The sequence below is a fragment of the Aquarana catesbeiana genome, linkage group LG05 (assembly GCF_042186555.1).
Source record: "Aquarana catesbeiana isolate 2022-GZ linkage group LG05, ASM4218655v1, whole genome shotgun sequence".
NCBI classification, from domain to species: domain Eukaryota; kingdom Metazoa; phylum Chordata; class Amphibia; order Anura; family Ranidae; genus Aquarana; species Aquarana catesbeiana.
This window is the reverse complement of record NC_133328.1, coordinates 228,055,263-228,077,537: the sequence shown is the minus strand read 5'-3', so window position 1 is coordinate 228,077,537 and position 22,275 is coordinate 228,055,263. Positions and strand designations below refer to the sequence as shown.

Here is a 22,275-nt window from a genome sequence, read left to right as displayed (position 1 = left end):
GTACTATGTAAAGGCCTAGAAGAGGGAGGTCTGATTTTACCTGCATATCCAACTGTCTTTGTCTAGCTACCCCTTGTATATGGGTACGTAAAATTTCCCTAGGGCACTGGCTGAGTCAAATGATACTGCTCTCAGGATAGTACTGTGGAATATGTCACTGCTTTGTGGATATTTTACAGTATTTTGTTTGCTTGTAATTGATGAAAGTCTTATGATGTTTATGGTACAGAAGCTTCCTTTGAAAAAAAAAATATTTTTGCAGTTGTCCTAAACTTAGCTGTTGTAAATCAGACTGGAAATAAGAAAACAATAGGAAGAACTAAGAAGTTTCACTTCATAAAATGTGTCCATGTTTGCAGTCCTGTCACATTTTAACTCCACTGCTTCCCTTTTACTTGCAATGGCTTTAGCCTAAAGTAACTTTCTTAGGTCTTGGGATTTGAAACCACATTTCTCTGTGGATGTTCATGTGATCTAGGGCTTGCCAGTACGGAAGTCTGACAGTCATTCCAAATGCTGATCTGAAAATTGCGACATATGTAGATACAAAACACAGGTGGTGTTGTCATTCAGTATTTAACCGTATATGCCTCAATTTAACTTTCTTCCAGCTTAAGCTCCAGAGCACCACAAGTTGTCAAGTTTTTTTGGCGTTAAGAATTTTTTCCTCCCCTAAAAGCACTGTGAGTTACATATACAGTAGTTGCATAGTTTGTCTGGTTGAAAAAAGACACAAGTCCATCCAGTTCAACTAATAGAAGGGGAAAAAATATATACAATCATATCCCTACAGTTTATCCAGAGGAAGGCAAAAAATCCCAATAAAGCAGGATCCAATTTGCTCCAGCAGTGGAATAAATTCCTTCCTGATCCCCCACGAGGCAATCGGATGTTCCCTGGATCAATTTTACCTTTAATTGTTAGTATCCAGTTTTATTATGTGTATCTAGGAAAGAATTCAGGCCTTTCTTAAAACAATCTACTGAGCTGGCCAGAACCACCTCTTGTGGGCGTTTATTCCACATTTTAACAGCTCTTACTGTGAAGAAGCCTTTCTGTATTTGCAGATGAAATCTCTTTTCCTCCAGACGTAAAGAGTGCCCCCTTGTCCTCTGTGGTGACCTTAAAATGAATAACTTAACACCAAGTTCACTATATGGACCACGTATGTGTTTTTTTACATGTTGATCATATCCCCCCTTAACCTCCTCTTCTCAAGAGAGAATAAATTCAGCTCAGATAATCATTCATTGCTGAGCTCCTCCATGCCTCTTATCAGTTTGTCTGCCCTTCTCTGTACTTTCTCTAGTTCCCCGATATCCTTTTTATGAACTGGTGCCCACAACTTACCTGCATATTTCAGATGAGGTCTTACTAATGATTTGTACAGGGGAAAAATTATGTCTCTCTCTCTGCAGTCCATACCTCTCTTAATACAAGAAAGGATTTTGCTTGCTTTGGAAACTACAACTTGGCATTGCGCGCTATTATTAAAGTGGAAGTCCATGCTAAAACTAAAATATCTGCATCTTTAGACACCCACGATCTAACACTAACCTATCTAGCCCTGTAAAGAAAAAATCAGTATGCATACCTTTTCTGAAGCTGATCCGACCCAATCCCATGCTGAATGTCAGCCGCGGCTTTGCTGTGTAGGCGGGTGCAGAGGACACATCTGACAACGGAAGCCCCATAGTAACTCTATGGGTGACATCACTTCCCATTCATTTCACAGCCGTTGTCGGCCATGTCCTCTGTAGAGCTTCCGCCGCTGAAGATCGGTCAAATCAGCTTCAGAAAAGGTATACTCATTTTTTCTTTACAGGGCTAGATAGGGTAGTGTTAGATTGTGGGTGTCACTGTCTGTAGATGCAGGGATTTTAGTTTTAGCATTGACTTCCACTTTAAAGCTTTGATCTACCAAAACACTCAGATCCTTCTCCACCGTTGACTCCCCCAGCTGTTCTCCTGCTAGTATATAAGATGCGTGCATGTTTCTAACCCCCAAGTGCATAACTTTACATTTATCAACATTAAACTTCATTTGCCACACAGTTGCCCAATTATACAGTGCATTGAGGTTGGCTTGTAAGTTGGAGACATCTGGTAAGGACGTTATTCCACTGCATAGCTCGGTGTCATCTGCAAACACTGAAATGGTACTTTTAATCCCAGACCCTATACCATTTCTAAATATAGTAAAAAGTAAGGATCCCAACACTAAACCTTGGGGTACATCACTCATAACCCCAAGGTTCAGTGCTGGGACCTTTACATTTTAACCACTACCCAGCCATTGTAATATGATGGCCGCAGGAACACTCTGTCCCTCCGGGCGGGTGTCATATGACATCCTCGGCTTCCCATCGTAGTAGGGGGCACATGTACATGCCCGGTGCATCACTTTTGGGAGCTGATGCGTGTGCCTGGCGGCCGAGCATCCGCCATTGCTCGTCACAGAGCAGGAACGTGAATCTGTGTGTGTATAGCACTGATCGTTGTATAATTGTCAGTGGTCCCAAAATAGTGTCAAAAGTGTCCAATGTGTCCACCGCAATGCCGCACACCTGATAAAAATCTCAGATCGATGCCATTACTAGTAGAAAAAGAAAAATAATAAAAATGCTATAAATCAATAACCTATTTTGTAGGCGCTAAAACATTTGCGCAATCCAATCAATATACGGTTATTGCGATTTTTTTTTTACAAAAAATATGTAGAAGAATACATATTGGCCTAAACCGAGAAAAAAATGTGTGTTTTTTCTTTTTTTAATTGAGATATTTATTATAGCAAAAAGTAAAAAATATTGTTTTTTTTTTCAAAATTGTCGTTTTTTTTTGTATATAGCAGGAAGGGGGGTGAAAATGCCCTGTATTGAAGTGGTTAATATATTTATGAATAATATAGGGTCTGGGATTAAAAGTACCATTTCAGTGTTTGAAGATGACATCAAGCTATGCAGTGGAATAATGTCCGTATAGGATGTCTCCAACTTACAAGGGAGTGAGTGTGATCATCACAATTATTATTATTATATATTATTATACAGGATTTATATAGCGCCGACAGTTTACGCAGCACTTTACAAAATTAGGGCAGACAGTACAATTACAATACACTTACATTTTTTTTTTTTTTATTCAAAGCCTATGGCGTGCATAACATACCCAAAAAAACTTCACCCGGTGCCAAAAAAATGTGCACACGCATAAAGAGTGGTCACAAAAAAGTGCAACGGGTACACAGACGTGCCAATTCCCTGATCCCCCGGGGCGTTAGGCTCCAGACGGGGACAAAGGTACTTTACAATGGTCTAGCTGGCCGAAACCAGACAGACCCTGTTTTCTGGAGGGCCTGCCGAAACAGAACCCACCCAAGTACTAGGTGAGGCTCCCCCGAAGGGAGACCCCATGAGAGAGGGCGAACTAAGCCAAAAGGCCATGTCCACCCCTTCCCAAGACTTTCAGGGCTGGCCCGAGGACCCGCATCCTTACTCATCACACAGTGAGACAACTGTGTACAAACACAAAAAGACAAAACGTGACAAACATAGGCATCAAATAAATAAAATAAATAAAAAGAAAGTGGGGAAGGGATAGTGAAGAGGAGAGTGAAAAAGGTGGCCATTGTGTAAAACAATGACCAGGCCCTCCGGCCAGGAATAAAAAATTCCTCTGGTCCCAGCCAAAAGGCCCGGCCCAAGAGGCAGGTGCTAAAAAAGCGTGTTCTATGGTGCAGTGACCGTGGTGCCTCAAATCAAAGTGACTGCCACTTACAGTGACTATTTGGCACCCCTGGACTGCCACTCCAGGGGCACATATTCCATAGGCTTTCAAGACCAACCCTGGCCCACGGCCCAGACCACAGTAGCCCCCACCACATGCAGATAGGCATGAAGTTCAGGGAGCTTGGTTGGAGCCCTTCCCCTTCAGGCTCCTCCGTCACTCCCATCACTCCTTCCCATTTTACATTCGGGTAGATACTAACCACTCCCCCCAACCAGCAAAAGGGGAGTAAGCGTTCTCTTCCCTAATAACTGACCGTAGCTAGAGCTACCGCAATCTAGGCCAGAGGGCCAGGGACCCGACCCTCCTGCCAGACCCAGATGCAGCACCCATTCTCACCAGGAGAACCCTTCCAGACGGCTCAGACTCAACCATTGGTCGGTCCCCAGTATCTATTGGGCAACTCGGCGTAGTCCCTGCTGATAACCGCCCTTCCAGGCACTATAACACCATTGGATTTGCTGGCCCTGCCCAACGAGAGTGACTCAGCGCCTCCTCTGGAAACTGATAAGAACAGATACTACACTTGATCTTAACCAAAAGGCAGAGAAGCGATTACAATACAATTCAATACAGGGGGAATCAGAGAGCCCTGCTTGTTAGAGCTTACAATCTAGGAGGGAGGGTCAAGTTATACAAAAGGGTAATAGCTGCGGGGGATGAGCTAATGGAGAAAATAGTGTAGTTGTTAGATGGAGGCAGGATAGGCTTCTCTGAAGAGGAAAGTTTTCAGGGATCGCCTAAGAGTGGATACATTTGGAGACAGCCTGACAGATTGGGGTATTCCAGGGGATGGGAGAGGCTCGGGAGAAGTCCTGGAGGCGGATATGAGAGGAGGTGATGAGGGAGTTAGAGAGGAGGAGGTCTTGGGAGGAACGAAGAGGGCGATTAGGTTGGTATTTTGAGACTAGGCTAGTGATGTAGCTGGGGGCAGAGTTGTGGATGGCTTTGTAACTTATTGTTAGTATTTTGAATTTAATTCTTTGGGCAAGTGGCAGCCAATGGAGGGATTGGCAGAGAGGGGTAGCAGACGCTGTGCGGTTTGTAAGGTGGATGAGTCTGGCAGCATCATTCATGATGGACTGAAGGGGGGATAGTCTATTAAAAGGTAAGCCAATGAGGAGGGAGTTGCAGTAGTCAAGGCGAGAGATAACCAGGGAGTGAATCAGGAGCTTTGTGGTTTCATTGGTTAGAAAGGGACGTAGTTTAGAGATGTTGCGGAGGTTGAGGCGGCAAGCTTTGGAAAGTGATTGGACGTGGGGCCGAAAGGAGAGTTCAGAGTCCAGGATAATACCCAGCACCCTGACATGTGGGGATGGGTGGATGGCTGTGCCATTACTCTTGACAGATAAGTCAGGGAAGAGGCACTTGGGGGAGGAAATATTATAAGCTCGGTTTTGGACAAGTTGAGTTTGAGGAAGTGGTGTGACATCCATACAGATATGTCTGTTAGTAAGTTAGTGATGCATGAGGAGACTGATGGAGTGAGTTGAGGGGTGGAGAGATAGATTTGTGTGTCGTCAGCGTAGAAATTATATTGAAAGCCGTGAGAGACTGACCAGCGGACCCAGGGAAAAGGTATAGATTGAAAATAAAAGAGGTCCAAGAACAGAACCTTGGGGGACCCCGACGGAGAAGGGAAGAGGACTGGAGGAAGTAGAATTGCAAGTGACCCTGAAGGTGCGTTGGAATAGGTAGGATGAGAGCCACTGAAGAGCACAGTCACGGAGACCAAGGGAGTAACGTTTTTTGAGGAGAAGGGGGTGGTCAACCGCGTCAAAGGCAGCTGAAAGGTCCAGAAGTAGGAGTACAGAATAGTGTCCGTTGGTTTTTGCAGTTAGTAGGTCATTTGTGAGTGTTAAAAGAGCAGTTTCTGTGGGGTGTTGAGGGTGAAATCCAGACTTAAAGGGATCAAGAAGGTTATTCTTAATGAGGTGGTCACTCCGTTGGTTGTAAACCAGGCGTTTAAGAAGTTTAGAGGAAAAGGGGAGCAAGGAGATAGGGTGTAGGTTGTTAAGATTGGTAGGGTCCAAGGACGGCTTTTTAAGTATGGGGGTGACCAGTGCATGTTTTAGAGCATTGGGGAAAATGCCAGAGGTGAGGGAGAGATTGAAGATGTGGGTTAGAGAGTGTAGGATAGAGTCAGAGGGTGACTGTAGTATTTAAGAGGGAATAGGGTCCAGGGGGCAGGTGGTTAGGTGGGCGTTAGAAAGAAGTTTAGCAACTTCGTCTGTAGTAACAGATTTGAATAAAGGGAGTGTCAATTGTACCAGTTGATATGGGGTCTTAACTGTGGAGATTTCATCACGGATTATATCAATCTTGTTTTTGAAGTGATTAGCAATCTCCTGGGCAGTGAGTGAGTCAGTGGGTGGAGGCGGTGGAGGACAAGTAGAGAGTTGAAGGTAGAGAAGAGTTTACGGGGACTCCATGAGAAGGTGTTAATAAGAGTTGTAAAATAGGTTTGCTTGGCAGTGTGGAGGAATGAATAGTATTTTTGGAGGGCAGATTTGTATTGGTTGAAGTCTTTGAGAGAATTAGTCTTGTGCCACAGACGCTCAAGAACGTGACTACGTTTTTTGAGAATTTTAGTGTCATCTGTTTGCCAGGGTTGTAGGGGTTGAGGCCTAATTCTGCATGTAGTGAGGGGAGCGAGCTTGTCCAGGGTGGAGGACAGGGATTGGTTTGGATGGTGGCTTGGTTGGGGCTGGACAGGGGATAGATTTTGTCATGGAGGTGGTCAGTAGCAGACTAGAGGAGAGAAGAGTTGAAGTTACGAAAGTTTCTACAAGTCAGGGTTAAGCGATTGGAGGGAAAGGTGGTGGAAGACAGGGAGAGAGAGAAACTAATAAGGTGATGGTCAGAGAGAGGAAAAGGATTGTTTGAGAAGTTGCATGGAGTGCATAGGTAGGAGAATACAAGGTCAAGGGTGTTACCATCAGAGTGAGTAGAAGCCTGTACCCATTGCTTCAGGTCAAATGAAAAGGTTAGACTAAGAAGTTTAGAAGTAGCAGGAGTGTTTGTATTAGCAGGGATGTTGAAATCACAGAGAAGGATTGTGGGAATTTCCGAAGAGAGAAAGTAGGGTAGCCAGACATAAAACTCATCAAGGAAAGTCGATAATGGTCCAGGGGGCCGGTAGATCACAGCAATTCTTAGGGAAGTTGGAGAGAATAGATATATACAGTGAGCTTCAAATGATGAGAGGGAAAGAGAGGGAGGGGAGTGAATAACCTTGAAGGTGCTTTGGGGGATAGGAGAAATCCCACTCCACCTATCTTACGCCCATTAGGCCTAGGGGAGTGAGTCCAGTGAAGGCCACTCTGGGAGATGGAAGCAGGAGAAGGGGTGTCAGATTCGTGAAGCCAGGTTTCGGTGACAGCAAGTAGGTTAAAGGAATTAGTGACAAAGAGGTCATGAACAGCGGTGAGTTTGTTGCAGACAGAGCGGGCGTTCCAGAGGGCACAGGAGAGGGGGAGGCTGGCATTGGGAAGAAGAGGAATAGAGACTAAACTGCATAGATTGTGACTACTGCCAGAGGGTGTAGGGTGATGGTGATGGGTGTGTTGGGTACAGTTAAATAAGGGAGGCCCAGGTTTTGGGGAAATATCTCCAGTGGTTAGGAGAAGCAGAAAAGTAAGGGAGGTAATATGAGAATACGATTTGTATGAGGGGACATGCTTCAGTATCCTGGGGGGGTTTGTTAGCAAGTGAGCTTAGAGTTAGAAAGAGGTGATGAGTGCAGTAATAGAGGGAGGGGAGAAGTGAGGGTAATATGTACAGATTGAGGGGTGAAGAAAAGTGAGTTTGAGGAGAGAGGCTGCAATTGTGAAAAGGAGGAGAGGTAAAGAGTGCATGTTTCAGAGAGGAAGGTGAGATAATTTGGAAATGAGGTCACCTGCAGTCTGCTGTGGTTTGCTTTGTGCAAATCGCTGAAGTGCAAGAGAGGAAGTGCCACTTATTTAAAGAACCCCACTTCTTTGGAAGAACCCCCTGCATGTGATCATTACAATAAGATGAAGCATCAAAGTGCCTGAGTTATATGGTCCCAAATGTATATTAAATAATAGACAAAAATTACAGAAATATATTCATAATTTCCTGTAAGAGTTTTGGAAATCAATGCCATTGTTTCAAAATTAAAAAAAAAATACATTTTATCCTCCCCTGGAACCAGACTGACATGTTTATTGTTATGCTCCTGCAATTTTGCTTAGTTTTAGTGCACTTTATTTTGAACAAAAAAGCTAAATAGGTTCTCCAGCATGTAGGTAGAAGTTGCATATACTATGGCGCATGTAGTTCACCCATGAGTGGTAAGAAGGATAACGTTTATGGGCAAGTGCTTATGGGCAGCAAGATAAAAGAGACAATGGCAAAAACAAAATGTACCCTATTTTTTTACATTTTATATTTTGCCCTGCTTGGCTAGATTCTTGTGGAAATCTTCCATTGTCAGAACTAGTTTGGGGAAATAGGGGCTTCCTAAAACAATACTAGATGTCATGCCATATATTATTACAAGTAATTGATATTGAAATAAAAAAGATGTATCTCTGTGCTGTGATGGGGCGGCAGCTGACACAGATAAGTAATATACCAAACTTATAAATAATCTTAAGAAAAATTGTGTAACGCCAAAAGTATACGAACAGCATTGGGATGAGAATACTGTGTTACAAATGGACAGCACACTGAAACAATGTCCAAAAAAGTGTTAAAGTGAAAAAATGCTAAAGTGAAAAAAATATATTTAAGTCCAATCTTGTGGATGGAAATCAACAATAAAAAAAACAATGTACTGAAAAATATAGATTTAAAAGCACAGTCCCATGATATGATCAGCAATATGAACTTATTGGTGAAAAAACAATAGTTCAGTGCAATACTGGGTCGGCAGTGGCACCCATTGTCATATGTTTTTATGATTTGTTTTATTTTAGCTTTTAACATACAATTCCAATACATACTACACTATGGAGACTTCTTCTGGCTCCTGGTGAGCTTTATTCACTACAGCTACTTCTGGATAGTGTGAGTTGCTTCTCCACAACAGATGGCGGATCTACACTGAGTGCGTGTTTGCTGCTGTAATGGTAGCCAGCTTTTCCGGCGAGTGTCCATTTCACAGGTGTGCGGTGGATGATTCTGGAGTACTTTACTGAATCATCTCTTCACTTTTCAAGTAACCACCAAATTTGTGTTTTCACCAATACGTTTATATTGCTGATCCTATCATCACATAAAATCCCAATAAAATACATTTACATTTTGGGTTGTAACATGACACAATGTGGAAAATTTCAAGGGGTACGAATACTTTTTCAAGGCACTGTAAATGCACGATGGTGTAGCATGTGTAGTACTGTGTTTTAGTCCCAGTCAATCAATATCTGTGGACCTCCAGGACTTATTTGAACTTATTTGACTTATTTGACTTATTTAATGAAGGCCAAGGAATACACCAGACAGGTCAGGGATAAAGTTGTGGAGAAGTTTAAAGCAGGGTTAGGTTATAAAAAAACATCCCAAATTTTGAACATCTCACGGAGCGCTGTTCAATCCATCATCCAATGGCTCAGCTGCAAACCTACCAAGACATGGCCGTCCACCTAAACTGACAGGACAGGCGAGGAGAACATTAATCAGAGAAGCAGCAAAGAGGCCCATGGTAACTCTGGAGGAGCTGCAGAGATCCACAGCTCAGGTGGGAGAATCTGTCCACAGGATAACTACTAGTCATGCACTCCACAAATCTGGCCTTTATGGAAAAGTGGCAAGAGGAAAGCCATTGTTGAAAAAAACATAAGAAGTCCCGTTTGCAGTTTGCAAGGAGCCATGTGGGGGACACAACAGACATGTGGAAGAAGGTGCTGTGGTCAGATGAGACCTAAAAGCAAAACGCTATGTGTGGCAGAAAACTAACACTGCGCATCACCCTGAACACACTATCCCCGCCGTGAAACATGGTGGTGGCTGCATCATGTTGTGAGGATGCTTTTCTTCAGCAGGGACAGGGAAGCTGGTCAGAGTTGATGGGAAGATGGATGGAGCCAAATACAGGGCAATCTTACAAAAAACCTGTTACAGTCTGCAAAAGACTTGAGACTGGGGCGGAGGTTCACCTTTCAGCAGGACAACGACCCTAAACATACAGCCGGAGCTACAATGGAATGGTTTAGATCAAAGCAAATTCATGTGTTAGAATGGCCTAGTCAAGGTCCAGACATAATTCAATTGAGAATCTGTGGCAAAACTTGAAAATTGCTGTTCACGGACGCTCTCCATCCAATCTGACAGAGCTTGAGCTATTTTGCAAAGAACAATGAGCAAAAAGTTTACGCTCTAGATGTGCAAAGCTGGTACAGACATACGCAAAAAGTCTTGCAACTGGTGGTTCTACAAAGTACTGACTCAGGGTGCCTGAATACAAATGTACGCCACACTTTTCAGATATTTATATTTAAAAAAATTTGAAAACCATTTATCATTTTCCTTCCACTTCACAATTATGTGGCACTTTGTGTTGGTGTATCACATAAAATCCCAATAAAATACATTTACATTTTGGGTTGTAACATGACACAATGTGGAAAATTTCAACGGGGTATGAATACTTTTTCAAGGCACTGTAAATGCACGATGGTGTAGCATGTGTAGTACTGTGTTTTAGTCCCAGTCAATCAATATCTGTGGACCTCCAGGACTCATTTGAACTTATTTGACTTATTTGGTATACTAATTTCATGCACAATTTTGATTTTGCAGTTACCATAGCAGGAAGAAGAGAGAGATGCTGGGAAATGATTAAGCTATGATTAGTTAATTCGGTGATGACTATGTTTATATATTGTGGAAGGAGACTGGAGCATGCAGACCCAAGCAGGTAGATAGTTTGCTAAGTGGAAATCAAACCCAACGTGGGGTAAGAGTGCTATCCACTATGCTAAGCATTTGATTAAACAATTTTAGCTTAGTTCAGTTCAAATACAAAATCTGCTTCAAAGGAATATAAAAATAGACATTTAACTTCAAACTGGGTATTAGAAGTGTTTATAGGAGTGATAATTACTCCAGGAGGTATAAGAAGCAGAACTGACTGCCAGTAATATACTAAGGAGGGGTTGCTCCTCAGTACTGCATGCATACTTGGCTGGGGGTTTGTGCAGCCACCTGAAATTTCCTCATTTCAGTTGCACAGCACTGCACCAATATCCCACCGCAGCACCGTGCAGCTCAAATGAAGACATTTCAGTTGGTCACAATAACCCCAGCCCAGTCTGCAGCTGTGGCTTCAGTGATAGCGGCAGCTGAGAATGACAGAAAGTCTCCTTTGCTCACATGACAGAGCCAAGAATATGACGTCTACCCTCTCTGAGCTCTGAGCTGGTGAGTGAGTTTAGGGTGGGGTGAGATTTTATACCTTGAGAAGGGTGTATGAAGAAAATCTGTACGGAGAATTCTGTACCTGTGGGGAAATGATGGTTGTCTGCACTTAGGGTTCGGTACCTGAGGAAGGAATGGGGGGTTTCTGTACTAAGAGTTCTGTACCTGGGAGAGGGGAATGAGGGATGTCTGTGCTGAGGATTCTGTACCTGGGAGAGGAAGGAGTCTGTACTAAGGGGTCTGCGCTGGGGGGGGGGGGGGTACTAACAGGTTTGTCCTGCGGAAGTCTGTACTGAGGAGGTAGGTTTGGAGGGGGGATTTAGGGATATTAGGGGAGATCTGTACTGTGGGGGATATGGGTTTGGGGGGATGCTTTGTACTTGGACAAGGGGGTAATTTTGGTTGTGCGTTATGCAGTCCTGACCCCTGCAATATAGAAACTTAGGGGAATTTGTTAAAACTGGAGCAGTGGTGCTCGGCAACCAGTCAGCTTCTATCTTTAATTATTAGAGCTTAACTGAACAAGTTGAAGATAGAGGCTGATTGGTTGCCATGCACCGCTGCTCCAGATGCTGTCTGCTCCAGTTTTGATAAATTCCCTTTACTGTGTTTTACATTTCATACTCCTGACCACTGCACTCCTAAGTACATTTCTCCTGAAGTTCTTCTGCAAGGTAGGCTGTGTATAGAAAAGCAAATGTGATGGAACAGATTCATTTTAATAAAATAAGTGTACTGAGGTTTGTAGGTGTCTGCTACACACTCGCTTATTGCATAGTCATTAAAGCATATTTTGTGGGTAAAATGACTGTGGCTAATGTGTTCTGAGTTAAGGGGAAGTTGTTTTTTATTTACCTATTCCCATTGTTAGCGCAATTTTGCCACACTCACAATTCATCATGCCCCTGTGTTTCCTCTTACCAGTTTTTGGGGGAGGAGGTGTAAAAAAAAAAAAAAAAAAAAAGATCATCCCCAGATGCCAGATGGGCTAAGTACACCCCTGCTGGCTGAAATTACCTAATGATTTGCAGACACTTGAATTACATGTGCCCCATGAGGTGAACCTCAATTTAATTGGTAAAAGTCACAAATAACTTGGATCAGTACAGAAATAATGAATAATGTCAATTCCATCAGTTAAACAATTTGTTGGGGTAATTGTTGCTTTTATTATTATTGTAAGCAGAGTACGGAATTAATTGGGGGCATTGTGTGTTAGTTAGTTTGGGTATTGTTTGATGTGTGATCTTCTGTTCATAGATTCACTGGTGATACTAGGAAAGGTGTGAATTGAATTTATGTTAACTGCAGGCTGCTTTATCTGCTTTCATTAGCTTTGTTTATGCAGCATATTGATCTCTGACAGTCTTCTCTAGCACGTCCACAGTGTCCAAACACTTCTGTAGCATTTCTGCAGTCTCTGATTATCTCTTGTAGTAGGAATTTTGTAGCATTATATGTACTGGATATTTTATGTGCTTGTTTTTCAATGTAAAGGAGTGCAATTATGGCTTCCATCACAACTCATGAAAACATAGAGTGCATGCCATTAAAATTTTGTTCATTCTATACTTTTTAAGCCAAGGTTCACACCTATGCATTTGATGCGGCTCACATTTGTGCATGCATAGCAGCCCATTTATTTGAATGGGCTGCTGTACCTGCAGGAAAAGCAGGAAGAATGTCCCAATGTTTAAAATTTAGGAATATATGGCAGCCCTACGTCTGCTAAATAACAGTGCGGTTTACCGGCAGGTGTAAGTCCAGATTCAGTTCACTTCACTTAATACCGTAGCAGGCCCTACGTGTATTTTTTGCTAGTTTATTGTATCCTAGCTTTTTTTCTTCCTTTGCTAATATTGCATAAACAAAACAAACAAAAAATAAACAAGTATGATATCCTATAATAGGCTACCAGTGCTATTCCTTATACATGCTTCCTTTTCTGTCACTTCTCCATAACTCGTCTTTTCAGTTGGACAGCCTTACCAACTTCAGCTTCCTCTTTTTCCCATATCCTATATTTCATTATTTGTGTTTGTTCCTCTTCATCTGTTTATACAAAAGGCTAGTGATGTGGAAACCCAATAACAGGACTACATGCAAACCACACTGTTTCAAATGCTTCTTTTTTTTTCTTGGCAGCTGAAGGGAAGCAGGGCATGTATAAGATGCAGGACACTCAATTCCTGTATTCTTGTTTGTGTTTAGTTTTAGGTATCATTTGTTTAACTGAATATAGTCATCATTTTCTTATGGTTATCCATCATCAAACCAGGTAAACGTTCAAGAGACAAACCATAGATAGATTCTTCTTAAGTCAGAATTTAAAACATTTTTATCTTGTTTTAGGCAAACAGTTTCATACTGTATCTCCTTCACCCTGCCTATACTTAAAGTGGTTCTAAAGGCTCAAGGTTTTTACATTCATGCATTCTATGCATGAAGGTAAAAAACATTCTGTGTGCAGCTCACCTCCTAATACTTACTTGAGCCCCGTTGCGATCCAGCGATGTGCAAGAGTGCCTCGGCTCTCTGGGGACTCTCCCTCCTCATTGACTCTCACTGCTGTCAATCACAGCCAATAAGCCAATGAAGTGAGAGAGGGGGTGAGTCCTGGCCGCAGCTCTGTGCGTGAATGGACACACAAAAACAGCAGTGGCTCAGAGCAAGCCTACTTGGGTGCCCCATAGCTAGCTGTTTGTTCTGGGGCACTTGGCAGGAGGGAGGGGCCAGGAAAGCCAGCGGGGACTGGAGAAGAGGAGGATCAGGGCTGCTCTGTGCAAAACCACTGCACAGAGCAGATAAGTATGACATGTTTGTTATTCTTAAAAAAATTAAAAGAAATAACTTGTGTTTAATAACACTTTTATTTGGTTTTATTGACAAAAAACAAAACACAGAGTTCCATTATATTTCAGATGAGACATAACTTCAGTATTCAAATATGGTGTCACTATAGGTAGAACTGAGAGCATGATCCCTTGTCTCAGCAGCACAAGACAGTTACAGTATGGTGAGGCCCGAAGTGATATAAAGCAAACAAATCTTTACTAAAATAATTACAATATATTAATTACAACCCAAATATGAAGATCTGATGTCTGTTGTGTAACCAGCTCTTTACCTAAATAAAGATGTTATAAACCTGGAAAATTCAAACTGATGAAAAAAAAAGCATAAGCAGAGATTGCCTACAGTGTAAACCCACTGACAATACAGTGGGGTGGATTTACTAAAGGCAAATAGGTTATTCGCTTTGCAAGGAAATTTTGCCTTAGCTGAGTGAATGAGGTGAAACTCTGCTGACTTCATCATTCAAACATGTGCAAGCAAAGATACTATTTCTTCTGTGCACATGATTTGGTATACTTTGTGATTTTTCACTACATTCACTAAACTAAGGGACAACTCCCTTACAAAGTAAATAGCTTAATAGCCTTTAGTAAAGAAACCTCTGAGTAGATCAATTGATATAGTCAACATTTGTTGTATGCAAATGTCAACTTTTCATGAACGAGTCAAGTGCCTTCCACCTCCCAATCATTTACTGGAGGCAGCCATCTTGGTAGAGGCAGGTCTTAGCTTCCTCATGGCAGAGCCTCCAGCATGGAGAACAGTGCGCTGCACAGCAGTGACATTACCAAATATTCTTAGAGTAACAGTCAGAGGAACAGTGCCTTAGAAAATAATACTGCAGATATACAGCTATAGGACTGAAGGCAGAGGAGTGCAGGATACTGCTTAGACACAGTTAACACTTCTAAATGTTCTCTGTACCATAGCAAATTTTAAAGTGAATGTAGGCTCTAACAATGAACTTCTCTTAGGCTTCGTTCATACGAGCATACTTAAGTCTACGCCTGTGTGTGAGGGTGTTCTGTGCATCCCTGTACAGGTAATCCCATTCAGGTTAATCGGAACGCAGCTGAACACCTGTGCATCCCTGGTAGGGCAAACATGCCCCTTGCACGGGTATATGCTTAAGTAAATGTGTGAGAACAAGGCTTTATCTACCCCCCCCCCCCTCCTTTGGTCTGTTTAATATACCATTGTGAGATTTTTCAATATGTGTGTTCTTAAGTATTGGGTTAAAGCAGAAGGTTTTTAAACCTTAATGCATTCTATTCATTAAGATGAAAAGCCTTCTGTGTGCAGCAGCACCCATCAGCCCCCCCTAACACTTTACCTAATGTCCCTCTCTATCCAGCAATGTCCACAAGTGTCTCAACCGCCCGAGATTCTCCTTCCTAATTGGCTGAAACAATCAATCAAAGTCAGCTAGCCAATCAGGGGAGAGAGGGGGTGGGGCCAGGTCAGGGCTCCATGTCTGAATGGACACAGGGAGCTGTGACTCAGCTCGGGTGCCCCCATAGCAAGCTGCTTGTTTTGGGGACACTAAACATGAGGGAGGGGCCAGGAGAACAGAAGAGGGACCCGTGAAGAGGAGGATCTGGGCTGCTCTGTGCAAATCCACTGCAACAGAGCAGTGTAAGTATAATTATATATACTTACACTGCTTATATATTGTTATTTTTATAGGAAAAAAAACAAAAAAAAAAAACGAGCCTTTACAATCAGCTGATTTAGGATAAATAAAAAAACTATATATGGGCAATAGTAATAAGGGGAAGAAAGCCTGTTATACTGTATTGTTTATAATTCTATTCTTAACATATTGAGAACATATTTATAAAGCAGTGAATGTGACATTCACTCAACATTCACTGCAGGTGAATCAGTCACTGTCATTTAAAACACATGCACCAGGAAGATATACCTGCGGTAGATGTTTGGTGAATGTAATTACTTTTTAAATATACCCCCATAGTCCATGAAAGGGAGGAGCAACTGACAATACAATGTTCCCCTCTTCCCTGCATTTCACCAGAAATAAACACTTCTCTTTTATGGTTCTCGTTCAGACAGCCCTATTGTGAAAACAGGAATATCTTAGGACAGTGTGAGGAAGTGGAAACTACACAAACAAGGAGAGTGTTGGATTTTGCAAGTGTTGAGTAACATCATTTATCATGCAAGCTGTCTTAACTGTTGATTATTTTATCTGTGCAAGTTTCATTAATATATGTACTTATGACTGAAACTTTGCATTAGGACAGAATACCATAACACAGAGCTATCACTATCTCCCCTTCTATATTGTAAACAGTATTTTAATATATATTTTTTTAAACACCTGAAATAAGACACTAAACATTTCACCGAAACAGAATACTAAAAGTAAAAAGTATTTATTCTTCATTTACTATATTGTAAATGCTGTATTCTGATAGTAATATTATTCCTATTTTATAAATGTCTAAAAAATATCAAAGAATATTATAGGTAGAAATACTTTTCATCAAATTGATCTCTTCACTGATGTGCTAATGGAATTAGAACAGGTAATCTGAATTGCTTCTGGAGTAGATTACAGAGAACTCAGGCCAATGTAAACTGCATGAGCGTTCTATGTTTAGCTTAGTTTCTGTTTTTCTTGAATGGCAAGATCACAGTTTCACTTGTTGCCTTATGCCCCATACACACGAGTGGAAATTCCACCAGCAAAAGTCTGATGTGAGCTTTTGGTCAGAAATCCTGACAGTGTGTATGCTCCATCGGACTTTTGCTGGCGGAATTTCCGCCAGCAAAAGATTGAGAGCAGGTTCTCTATTTTTCCGTCGGAAAAAGTTCCTATCGGAAATTCCGTTCGTCTGTATGCTATTCCGACACTCAAGGAACTTTTGTGTGACTGTGGGTGTGCAAGCCAAGCTTGAGCGGAATTCCATCGGAAAAACCATACAAGATTTTTCCAACGGAAATTCCGCTCGTGTGTACGAGGCATTAGGCTCCATTAACACAAGCGTTTCTCAGTGGCAAGGATCTACTGATTCCTGCGGCTGGGATTGACAGCTGTGTGCAGATAGCTGCAGCCACTGAGCCCGTACATTGCAAAGACAGGCTGTCGCTGGCCACAGCTATTTGTAACTGCTCACACCCAGTGGTTACTTGCAGCAATCGAGGCTGGAAGCACAAGAAATGTCACTAATAGCTCTGGCCACCGACAGCCTATCTTTGCAGTGTACAGGTTTGGCAGCTATCTGCACACAGCTGTCGATCATCCCAGCCGCAGGAACCAGTAGGCTCTTGCTGATGGGATTTGCAGCATGGCAAAATGCCCGTGCAAACAGAGCATTAAAGTGATATTAAAGGTTCAGAGTTTTTTTAAAAAAAAGATAACAAACATGTTATACTTACCTGCTCTGTGTAATGGTTTTGCACAGAGCAGCCATGATCCTTCTCTTCTCGGGTCCCCGCCGGTGCTTCTGGCTCCTCCCCCTTGACCAGTGCTTCCAATAGCAAGCCGCTTGCTATGGGAGCACTGGTGCTCGCTCCCGAGCCCTGCTCTATGCGTCCACAAGACACATAGAGCTGCAGCTCAGCCCCGTCCCCCACTCTCTCCTTATTGGCTTACTGGCTGTGATTGACAGCAGTGTGAGCCAATGTCTCCCGCTGCTGTCTCAGCCAATGAGGAGGGGGAGTCCTGGGACAGCCAAGGCTCTTGTGCACATCGCTGGATCGAGAGGGGGCTCAGGTGAGTATTAGGGGCTCTGGGGGGGGGAGCAGAGCAGCACACCGAAGGTTTTTTTACCTTCATACATAGATGTATAAAGATAAAAAAGCCTAGAGCCTTTTCGACCACTTTAAGAGATTTTTTCACTGGGGGGAAGGAGCGGGGGGCAAACTGCTTCAGGCATAAAGTGCAGGCACCTAGAGGTGCCTGAATATGCTTACAAAAACCTCCCAAACCTTCACAACGAAAAGCCAGGCCGTTTTGACAGGGAAGTTCTGCCATTTTAGGGTACTGTCAGGGTTTATAACTAAGCCACACCCCCACATCACCTATTGGCCCAAATATTTTATATATCATACTTCTCCACTTTCAGTCCTCTGTTACATCTCAGGGATGCTGGTCTGCTGCTTTCTCTTTTTTCTGATGGTAACAACAATAGAACATGGCTGTGTAATGTGTGTTGAATTGTGTAGTCTCCATCAGAAGCCCCTGTGGCAGGGTGACAATGCAGGAGCATAACTGGGACGCAGGAACAGAGTGTTGTAACAGCAAGAGCCTGAGCATGGCCCTTTATGGCAGGGTCAATAAGCAACATTTTAATAAAAGCTGCAGATTTTAAAATGTTGAAAGTGACTTTTGAAATGACACTAATATATAAGAGTCCTTTCACACTGGTGTGCTTAAAAACACGGTATGCCTTTTTCAAAAACACATATCGCATTTTTCATGCGTTTTTTTGTGCACTTTCTGGTTTCCTGGCTCTTAGCATGCACCTGTGAAACATGGACATGTGACTCAAAAAATGCACTAAAAAGCAGATGTAATGAGCTATTTATGTGTTCACATTGGTATTTTTGGTGTGCTTTTGAAAAACTGCACCAAGGATGCAGCTTGCAGGACTCTTCAAAACACAGCACACCTTCAGTGTGAACAGTTACATAAGATTACAGTGCCTTGCAAAAGTATTCACCCCCCTTGGCATTTTTCGCGTTTTGTTGCCTCACAACCTGGAATTAACATGGATTGTTTCATGATTTGCATCATTCAATTTACAGAACATGCCCACAAATTTGAAGATGTTTTTTTTTTATTGTGAAGCAAACAACAAATAGGACAAAATAACAAAAAAAGTCAAATGCATAACTATTCACCCCCCTAAAGTCAGTACTTTGTAGACCCACCTTTTGCGGCTATTACAGCTCCAAGTCGCTTTGGATAAGTCTCTATGAGCTTGCCACATCTTACCACTGGGATTTTTGCCCATTCCTCCTTGCAAAACTGCTCCAGCTCCTTCAAGTTGGATGGTTTGTGCTTGTGAACAGCAATCTTTAAGTCTGACCACAGATTTTCTATTGGTTTGAGGACTGAGCTTTGACTAGGCCATTCCAACACATTTGTTTCCCCTTAAACCACTCAAGTGTTGCTTTAGCAGTGTGTTTGAGGTCATTGTCCTACTGGAAGGTGAACCTCCGTTCTAGCCTCAAATCACACACAGAGTGGTACAGGTTTTGCTCAAGAATATCCCTGTATTTAGCACTATCCATCTTTCTGTCAACTCTGACCAGTTTCCCAGTCCCGACTGCTGAAAAACATCCCCACAGCATGATGCTGCCACCACCATGTTTCACTGTGGAGATGGTGTTCTTTGGGTGATGTGATGTGTTGAGTTTGTGCCAGACATAGCGTTTTCTTTGATGTCCAAAAAGTTCAATTTTAGTCCCATCAGACCAGAGCACCTTCCTCCATACATTTTGGGAGACTCCCACATGCCTTTTCACAAACTCAAAACGTGCCATTTTGTTTTTTGCTGAAAGTAATGGCTTTCTTCTGGCCACTCTGCCATAAAGCCCAACTCTATGGAGCGTACAGCTTATTGTCGTCCTATGTACAGATACTCCACTCTCTGCTGTGGAACTCTGCAGCTCCTCCAGGGTTACCTTAGGTCTCTGTGCTGCCTCTCTGATTAATGCCCTCCTTGCCTGGTCTGTGAGTTTTGGTGTGTGGCCATCTCTTGGCAGGTTTGCTGTTGTGCCATGTTCTTCCATTTGGTTATGATAGATTTTATGGTGCTCCTAGGGATCATCAAAGATTTGGATATTTTTTTATAACCTAACCCTGACTTGTACTTCTCAACAACATTGTCCCTTACTTGTTTGGAGAGTTCCTTGGTCTTCATGGCAGTGTTTGGTTAGTGGTGCCTCTTGCTTAGGTGTTGCAGCCTCTGGGGCCTTTCAAAAAGGTGTGTATATGTAATGACAGATCATGTGACACTTAGATTGCACACAGGTGGACATCATTTCATTAATTATGTGACTTCTGAAGGTAATTGGTTGCACCAGAGCTTTTTATGGGCTTCATAACAAAGGTGGTGAATACATACGCACATGCCAATTACCATTTTTTTATTTCTGAAAAATAGTTTTATGTATATATTTTTCTACTTCTGCTTCACCAACTTAGACTATTGTGTTCTGATCCATCACATATAATTCAGACTAAAAAAAAACATTGAACCAAAGGCTGTAATGTAACAAAATAGGTAAAAAGCCAGGGGGGGGGGGGTGAATACTTTTGCAAGGCACTGTAACAGGAAATAGTTTTTTCATGTGCTGTTGTGATGCTGGAAAAGTGAATTTTAGCACAGCAAAAGCGCACCAGTGTGAATGCTTATATAAGATTTTGGATTTACATCTAATTTATTAAAAAAATAATTGATATATGTTTACTGTTACTACTATGGTAAACAAAAAATGTATATTTATTTTAGAGAAGTACTGTATGTATGTAAGAGATGCTATGCATATCGCTTTTAAGCAATTTCCACCTTTAAAGTGACATAATATCTTGGAATTATGCTAAAATGTGTAGTTAAACAAGCATCGTGTTTTTCAAGGAAATCTTAGCACATAGGCTGTCTGGGTGCGGTCATGCTGAACATTTGTCCCATGGGAGATAGCTTATCATACCCTTGCTGAAGTTCCCTGCCCAGCTAGGATCAGACAGGATAAAAGCCTGGAAGAATCATCAGTTTTCAGTATCAGTAAAGGCAGCATGTTGCACGTCTCTTTGCATCTGTAGAAGGAAAATACAAAAGCGAAAGGTACTTAAGTTGAAAAATGACACATATCCATCAAAAGATAAAAAAAATAAAATCGAAAAGTATTTTTGATCCCCAGAGAGCAATACAGGGTGCGGTTTTATTTCTATGTGCACACTTTACATAATTCACTTTTTATTCAAATATTCATTTGTGTTCTTTTGTTTTTGCTCATCTAAAAAATTCTAGGCTGACATTTTATTTAATTGGAAAATTGGCAGGTAACCGGAGTGTTAATTTACTATAAGTGTGGTTAGGATTTTACAAGTTATCAAGTATAGAATTAAGAAGATGTCTACAGGCCAGATAAAACAATAATCGTGCGTAATCTATTTTTGTAGGAAATTGGAAACCTGTAAAATAGCCACAAGAGTGGACTGCTTCTTATTGTTAAAGTGGAACTAATCCTATCCCCAAAACAGTAACATTCAAGGCAAGACATAAATTCTAACTGTCAGCTTTGCTCTCAACCAAACTGTCAAACCATCAAATGGCTGGTGTCATAACTGTTGACATGTGTATCACCATGGCAGATCAAGCAGAGTCTGAGTTGGTAGCTTTCTTAGCTGTAAAGGATAGGATGGTTTAGCTTTACTGGGTAACTGGCTAGTGACATTCTCTGAAAACAGTGGTAAGTCCTGGAAAATGAAACTGTCAGTGTTGATGAAAACACAGTCAGTGTTGATGGGGTCATCCCGCAGAGCCATTGTGTTTTCCGCTGGGGGAACACGGTGATTATATGAAGAGTACACCATCCTTACAGGATTGTTACTAGGTACCTGTTTACATTTCTGCTTCACAGCTCTAGGCCTGCTGACAATCGATCAATTATATTTTCCTGTTAAAACAATAGTTACTACTGTATTTGTAGATTGTAGACTACTATTATGGAGTATATTGGAGATGTGAGTATAGAATTGCTACACCAATCAGGTAGTTTATGTTGGTTAGTATATGACATGAAGAACCTCATTTTATTTTATCCATAAGATAAAGTGGTTGTGTTTTCAAAAATGTGGAACATATTGCCGGGTTACCTAACCAAGGACTCTGCCAATAGAAAGGTATTACTAATTCAAGCGTTGATAACATTCATCAGCTAAATGCCATGATATATGAGACATACTGTACCAGGCTTATGTCATACACACCTTGCACTTTAAGGATATTCTAACTCTGAAAAACAGTATCACCACTTCAATGAAGCTTTGAAAAAGGCTTGTTCAACCAAGCATCCTGTTTGCCTTTTTTATTGCAGCTGTACGTGAAGCTGAGCGGTTTAGGGATTTACACGCTATCATTTTTAAAACTTTTTCCCGTAAGTATGTTCTTGTTATGCTGTGGCATGGTTACATTTTCATGCATGCAACCTTTCCTAGTACTTTGTGGCATGTGGTGATATGTTGCATGCTCTGCAAAAAAAAAAAAA

General features: G+C 41.9%; 1 protein-coding gene and 1 pseudogene across 10 annotated transcripts in view; one reads left to right on the top strand and one right to left on the bottom strand.

The window, feature by feature from the left end:
- IKZF1 (IKAROS family zinc finger 1) overlaps window positions 1–22,275 on the top strand; it is a 216,972-nt gene that overhangs the window by 102,559 nt on the left and 92,138 nt on the right. Inside the window, exon 4 of one of the 10 annotated variants that reach the window (XM_073630616.1) lies at window positions 22,105–22,164. The exons of the other annotated variants lie outside the window; for them this stretch is intronic. Coding sequence (XP_073486717.1) covers window positions 22,105–22,164 — 60 coding nt within the window. The remainder of the gene's footprint in view (window positions 1–22,104; window positions 22,165–22,275) is intronic. 10 annotated transcript variants of the gene reach the window in all.
- On the bottom strand, window positions 4,241–4,345 carry LOC141146447 (U2 spliceosomal RNA; annotated as a pseudogene).